Source organism: Carlito syrichta, unplaced genomic scaffold (genome assembly GCF_000164805.1).
Source record: "Carlito syrichta isolate Samal-C Ts95f unplaced genomic scaffold, Tarsius_syrichta-2.0.1 Scaffold80553, whole genome shotgun sequence".
Classification (NCBI taxonomy): Eukaryota; Metazoa; Chordata; class Mammalia; order Primates; family Tarsiidae; genus Carlito; species Carlito syrichta.
Window position 1 is genome coordinate 231,014 of NW_007024649.1, and position 7,727 is coordinate 238,740.

General features: G+C 42.0%; 1 protein-coding gene across 2 annotated transcripts in view; it reads left to right on the plus strand.

Annotated features, from left to right (window-relative positions):
• The window catches only part of VASH2 (vasohibin 2), a 36,795-nt gene extending 30,257 nt beyond the window's left edge, over positions 1 to 6,538 (plus strand). For both annotated transcript variants that reach the window (XM_008055141.2, XM_008055138.2), the window contains one exon: positions 5,527 to 6,538. In XM_008055141.2, coding sequence (XP_008053332.1) covers positions 5,527 to 5,599 — 73 coding nt within the window. In that variant the 3' untranslated portion in view covers positions 5,600 to 6,538. The remainder of the gene's footprint in view (positions 1 to 5,526) is intronic.
• Positions 6,539 to 7,727: the final 1,189 nt, after the last annotated feature.

Sequence of the window (7,727 nt, forward strand, 5' to 3'; positions counted from 1 at the left end):
CGCCCCGAACAGCCTCAGCCCAGCTGACTTGGGGCCAGGCCATCAGGCTTTCACCCCAGTTCACCCTGGGGCCATTTACAGGACAACTGATGAAGCTGGAATGGTTGGGGGGGGTGTGTGTGTGTAGAGAGAGAGGGCCCCTTGTTTCTCCCACAAAGTGAGTCAAAGGAAGCTTAAAAGTCTTCTATCTCTGTTTTCCCTAAAACAAAGTGCAGCCTGAGAGCTTTGCGAGAGGAAAACCCTTTGATTTATTTGACTTGCTTGGGGGTGGGGGTGAAGAAATATATTATTCAGTGTAAAATAATAACTCTGGATCTGATGAGAGGTTCTGGGCAAGTGCAGACCCAGCTGAATCATCATTCTGGTGCTCGTGTTGCTTAAAAATAAATCCCCTTGTAACATTCTAATTATAGCTGGGGGAGCACTTGGAAGAGACCTCTAGACACACAATAGCTCACCCGCTCTGGGCCCAAGATGAGCTGGCAAGGACTGGACATTATTTCTGGCGGGGCCCCACAGGCAGGTGGCATGCTGTGATAACCTACTTCTGCCCTGTGCCAAGCAAGGAGATTGCAGCCACCATTGCTGTGAAAGAAAAGGGTTTCATCTTGCGGGGTAGTTCACCAGGAATCTCAGTTTAGCTCATTTTCTGCCAGTATTAGCCTTTTTCTTCCCCTAGGTTCTGGGTACCTAGCAGGAAGTGATAGGGGTGGGGATACAGGGGAAGGGACCACTTAAGCCCTTTCCTTTGGAAGTACTCAAGCTGTTGATGCAGAATCACATTCTACTTAATGAGTAGGCAGGTTCCCCACATGGCTTTCAGAGGGGTAAAGTAAAGCCTTTCCTATACAGAAAATAAAGGCTTTCCTTCCTTGTTAATTCTTAAAATATTGTCATGGTAACTTAAAATCCTGGCTTAGGACTTTGTTAAAATAAAATATCTCACAATAAAAGCAACATATGATTCCCTATCAGCCACTTACATGTTAGTGAGAACTAGACCAAAGTTCACTGAAAGGTACATATTCCCCAGTGGGATTCATAGATGAATGGCCTTGGTCCCTGCTATCAAATTGTTCAGTCTCTGAGGCAGACACAAGGATTATGAACTGTCAGGATTCTTTAACAGATGTTGTCTCAGTCTGTTTTGTGCTGCTATAACAGAATACCTGAGATTTTGTAATTTATAATAAACAGAAATGTATTGACTGATGGTTCTGGAGGCTGAAAAGCCCAAGGAAGTCCTCACTGACACCCGGAGAGAGCCTTCTCGTGGCATCATCCCACGGTAGAAGAGAGAGTGGGGAGAGTGAAGCCGAACACATCCTTTGATAAGAAATGCACTCCAGAGATAATGACATTGATCCATTCATGAGGGTGGTGACCCTATGATCCAAACACCTCCCACTCAGCCCCACCTCCCAACACCACTGCATCAGGGATCAAGTTTCCAGCACATGAACGTGGGGGACACATGCAGATTTATGAAAGGAGATGCTATGGAATATAGAGCAAGCAGTGAATTGCGAGGGGAGGGAGTCAGAAAACACTGGGGTAAGTGGCATTTGGGTTGGACCTCGAAGGGTGAGGAGACATGGAGGGCGTTCCAGAGAGAGGACAGCATCAGCCAGGGTGTGAAGGGGGCAGCAGCGGCGGTCTTCTAATGCGTGGGAAGATGCTATCGTCGGTGTGGGGGAGAATGGAGATAGTTTGTGTTGTGGTTGAGGGCGTGGGCTCTAGATTCTGGGGACAGCTCTGGCTCTACCACTTGCTAACCGTGTGACTTTGCTTTGAGCTGCTTCCCTAACTTTCAGTGCCTCCATTTTTTTCTTCTATAAAATGGACAATAGCAGTATCTACCCCACAAGGTTATGTTGTGGATTAATTATTCCATGTAAACCTCTTAGAACAGTGCCTGGCACGTTGTAAGTTCCTAACAAATAAGAGCTATTTGTAATGGTGATTTCTTGGCACCTGGAAAGCATGAGAGACTGGTGGAAGAGCTAAAGAGAGGTCTGGAAAAGGAGACCAAGGACTCCCAAATTAAATTTCATCTGTTTTCAAATGTGCCAGTAGCAGAACACAGGTCACAGTGAAGAGCTGAGTTTCAGGAAAACACAAACGATGAAAAATGTGAAAACTCTGTTCCTTGTGACTGAGGGGCTCCAAATGAGGAAGTGGCTTCTCTGAGGAGGGGGCATGCCTGTGGCTAGCTGGCTACGGTGATCCCAGCAAGCCCACACAACAGGGACAAGTGGGTGGTTTTGTTTTCTCCTTGAGCCTACCCCGTACCCTGTCCCAGAGACTGGCTTTCCAGGAGGGACCTTTGGGCACAGGAACGGGGAGAGAAAACAGGTCAGTACAGATCTATCCCATCACCTCGAGGACAACATGAAGCCAGTGTCTTATCTTCACATAGGAAGGGCAGCATATTAGTTTCAGAAGGGGAGAGGTATACTTGGTGTTGAGGAAGATGCCAAGCTGGGAAGAAAGCATGCGCAAGAAGGCTTCACAGAAACTCGGGTGAGCCAATCGGCAGGTCCTACAAGGACCCTGGACCAAAGGAGTCTTTTGGGAAGCACCAGAATTGCTTAATTTTCAGAGAGTAAAGAGCCACCATGGCTTAGGTCCTACATAGCCTGCAGGACTACAGGGAAGAAGACGGGAGCCAAAAGTGAGTGTGTGCCTCCTGACTTTGCTGGAGTGTGGCCATTTCTCCTGTGTGGAATTAGTGCTTGCTAGGAACATGCTCTCCTTGTTCCACATACTGACCTTCCTCAGGCTGACTCAGCATCAACGGTCCTAGAATTATGTCTGAATCAGCATCGTATTGGTTAGGTAATAGAGGGAAATATGGTATCAGTTAGGATCAGATTTGGCTGTGGGTAAGGTTATATATATACATACACATACACATATATATGTATATGTATATCATCGAATATGAATGTAGGAAAAGTGTGAAAATCGCATTTTATTTATTTATTTATTGAGTGGGAGTCTCACTCTGTCGCCCAGGCTGGAATGTAGTGGCAAGTTCACAGCCACCACAGCCTCTACCTGCTGTGCTCAGGTGATCCTTCCGCCTGAGCCTTCCAAGTAGTTGGACATGACACCATGCCCAGCTAATTTATCCCAAATTGCTAGGATTACAGGTGTGAGCCACTGCACCAGGCAAAAATCATACTTTAATAGCACTAGGAAATGACCCGCATTTAATTCTTTTCTAAAGCAAAGAATGCATATCGGTACGTCAGGCTAATCCTTTGGCAAATGAATTTTTATTACTGAATTTCCTAAAGGTGGGTGCATTTGGGATGAGGCAATTTCCCTTTCTAATCACACTTGCCTTAGGATAATGTTGATGTATGGGGAGTCTACCTGAGAGGAAACGCCTCAAGTGAACAGTTCATAAAGATGGCACCAGCTCAGGCAAGGGGACAAAACAGAAACTTCATTTTAGGCTTTATGACAAAATGAACAAGCATGTGAACTCTTTACACCTGACTTGTCTATAGGATCCCTAGCTCCCTCCACATTAGTGGGCTGAGAACTACGGCAAAAATAGAAGTTTAAGTTTGAATCTCCAGCAAAAGTGCATTCCCTTTACTGTTACCCCAAATACTGCCACTCACAGTATTCCCCGGAAGCCTCTCCTCCAGGCCTGTGGATAGTGGCCCTATTTAAAGGGGATGATGGTTCATCTTCATGGCATGTCTGGACTAGAGGACATCATTCTCCTGAAGGCCGTAAGCCTTGAGTTCTGGTATAACAAGTAGGAGTCTACATACAAAAAGTGTTGGGATTTTTACCAGCAGTCAGCTAGATTAGCATCACGAGTGTGTCCCAGGCAGCATGAGAAGAGACACAAAGAAATAAGTGGCATGAGTCCTGACCAATACAGCAGGGCATATATATGGTCAAGCTAAGAAATAAGCAAGCCCTATGCAACGGAGACAAGTAAGGTGACAAGTTATTTTAGTAGGGCCCTGTCAGGGAAGGCTTCTTGACCACCTTGAGTAGTCAAATTTCAGAGGGGATGATCATAGACTGTTGATGACCGTTCCCTCCCATTTCAGAGAGACAGAAGGGGTAGTGGACTTGTTGGCAGACACCAATGCCATAGATTGAGTTGGGCTCTAGATAGAAGCTAGCTATTGATTTCTAGTTCCATGTTGAATGAGTTGGACCACTCTCCTGCCCGGGGAAAAACCATTTGCTGTTATGGAATCTTTCAAAGGTAAAACTGAGAAGCTTTTTAACAATTGTATTTCACTGTGGTCTTTTTATTTTTAATTTAACACTTCAGAACAAAGTTTATGTGCAACCTAAAAATGCCTATTTTCTTATAAAAATGACTAAATGTGAAACTTCTGAATTAGAACTCACTAACCGTACTGAACATTCTAAACTTGATTCACAATCTGTTATTTCTTATCAAAGAAAGTCAGAAGAGGCTCATTAAAAAAATGGAAAAATTGTAAGATAAATTGTGAGAATGGGCATAGTTTTATATTGTAAAGTTATTTAGGTAGTGTCTTTAATTAAGACAGATGATGTGCATCTGAATGTTATTTTTCCCAGCTTGAAGTACTTTACGTACATGACTTTACATAAATTCTTAGATGTTGTTTTATATTGAAAATTACTTCAACAAATGTTTTTAGGGAAGAGATGGTTTGCCACTGAATGATTTTTCCACATTGGCATGATTTTTCAGATGAATTCTAAGATTCACCTGGGTTTTATTCAGTCAATCCTGGAACATTAACCCTCTATCAAAGATAATGGGGAATCTCTCCCTGAACCGAGTCACCTGAATCATCTTGTAATTCCTGGGCATCCTCCAGGGCACTAACACTAGGAAGCCAATGTTTCAGGAAAAATTGATTCAGATTTTCACTCAGATTTCTACTGTAGTATATATGACTTTTAGACCCTGGCATGGTTCACAGATATACTGGGTTTCAAAAGTTAGAGTATGATCAAATTCAGGCTTAAAGCTGAAAAAGCTCATTTTTTGAAAGTCATTAAAATGTTCCTTAAAACCTACAAAGGGCCAGGCTCAGTTGACTTATGGCAGTAATCCCAGCACTCTGGGAGGCCAAGGCAAGAGAACTACTTGCGCCCTGGAGTTCAAGACCAGCCTGGGCAATATAGTGAGAACTCATCTGTAAAAAAAATGCAAAAATTAACCATGCTCGGTGGTGGATGCCTGTAATCTCGGCTACTAGGGAGGCTTAGGCAGAAGGATCACTTGAGCCTAGGAGGTTGCAGCTGCGATGAGCCAGGATCCTATTGCACTCCAGCCTGGATGAGAGTGAGACCCTACTTTAAAAAACAAAAACAAAAAAACCCTACAAATGTGTACTTAAGAAAAAGAGGTTGTGAGCTAAGCCTGGGGGAAGGGTGGGGGAGTGAGACAAATATCAGAAGGGTTAGGGAAACTGAGTAGAGGTCCTTGAAGATGCTCAATGATCTCTGTCCCACCCCCTGCCCCACTGAATTTCTGTCTTTTACCCTTAGGCCTGCATTGCCTGAGAAGAAGGCTGCTGATCTCAGCACTCTGAATGAAGTGGGGTATCAAATCCGAATTTAGCCAAGCCATACCGGCCAGCAAGAAGGTTTCTGTGGTGCTTCTCTCTGCACTTTACCCAGTATCTTCAGGAGGAACTGAACTATTTATTAAGAACTTGTGAATTTTATTTTTAAGGATTCACCTGGAAATAGAGAATCTGAGTGGGTGGTAACAATTAGCTTTAAAAACTCACTATGAGGTTAACCGTGAAAAGGCTAAAGTGATAAACCCCACTAGAGTTGGACTCTCTCCCTCACTCAATCTTAAGGATGACAACCATAACCGTAGTTTATATTTTTCCATGTACCTATTTTCTTGACTTGCTTTGAACATTATGCCTCACCAATAGTAAATGTTCATGAAATCCTCTCTTGAACTTTTGGTATAGTAAGGTAACTCAAACAGTATTACTGTCTTTTTCAGCAATAACAGAAGCAAAAATGGGTGGGCTTTTTTTAAGCAGTTGATATTACCTCAGCATTTTGACATCAGATATGCAAACTTGATGGTGTTTTGTTTTTTTTTATATTCTATTTGTATTGTTTCCCCAATATTTCATGGGGATCTCCACAAGTTTGGAGTTTTTTCCTGGTGCACACATGTGATGAGGTTTAAGGTATTATATGCAAGTGTTTTATTAAAAAGCACTGAAATTCTTCTGGCAATACGAGACACCACTTTTAGGATCTTGGAGTAACTTCCTTCTTAATCTTTCTTGAAGTATTCACTCACAATTTTTGTTTTTTCAAAACAAAACAAAAAAATCACATTCAGAAGTTAGTCTTTGTTCTGTCACTAACATTTAAACTTTGCAGACTCCAGCAAAAAGCACAAGAGGGCATGCACTGTTACACACATTTAGCAGTATTGCGATTACCTCTGACAGTAACACACTCAGGCAAAGAGACCAGGAATTAATCAGCAGGTCTTGGAAACCAGATAACCCTTCTGTTCACATTTCATCTGATTGTTAAACTCTAAGTCAGACTTTGATTCTGAAGAACTCTTGTCTTATATTAAGACAAAATAAGACACGATGCAATTATTTCCCAGTACCTTTCTTTTAGGTACCACTTCATGACATTTAGGAACTAATTGGAAAATACAATGAATTAGAGAAGCTGAACTTTTTTTTCTTCATGGACTTCTTCCGGTACAGTGCTACACCGTACAGGTGTGACTTAGTCCATGAAGCACAGAATAAGTATATCTGGCCTCCATGTGGTAGTCACAGTGTAACTTCTGGCTGCAGACCATACAGGACAATTCTGACAGCATACATAATCTGTATGGTACAAATATCAAGGATACAGCTTTATTTCACTTGCCTTATTTTCACAACGATGCCAACTCATAAGGCCATAAAGCCTATTTAAGTGAAGTCGCGCCTAGTCAACAAATGTTATTTCAGTCTCATTGCTGCTACTCTGGCTTTCTTTGGCTGAAGGTAACAGTAGGAAAGAAGTAAAAATGTTAGAATTTGCTCACTGATATTCCTTGACAATAAAACCTTTGGGGATGACATGGAAAGCAAATGGACCTCATCCTTCAGCTATTGCACAAGAGCTCACTTCACCCTGAAAATCAGTATTTATGAAGAGTACTGTTTTCTTGAAAAAGAAGGACATCTAATGTCCATTAGATGAACAGAACCAAGTAAGTATATAACTCAATTAGATTAAAATGCAGCACAATTTAAAAATTCTAAGCTTAATCTCTTACTTCAAGAATAGTATTATCAGAATTTAAAATGGGTTAACTTTGTCTTCACACAGCAAACCCATTTGCAGCCTCCCGGCCACATGTATTTAAATGCTTGCAGTAGTCAGTGAATCCTTTCGTTCATTCTAAAACAATACTGACTCAGCGATATATCTTTTCTGTTTTATCAATCTGAAACTTGATTATGTCTAATGTAGACTACTTATATCACTGCAACCGTTCTAAGACTTGGAATAGGATTTGCCAAGTATTACTTAAGTACTGTCCCATCTATAATACAGAATGTTAAATAGTTGCATAGCCTCTTGCTTCCCAAAAAAAGGGGGAAAAGGAATATGAATTCTTTCTAATATGCTGATAAAGAACCCTTGAAACTGCCAACTAGCTTGATGATTTGATTAGTAACCCAATTTCTTCCACATTCACT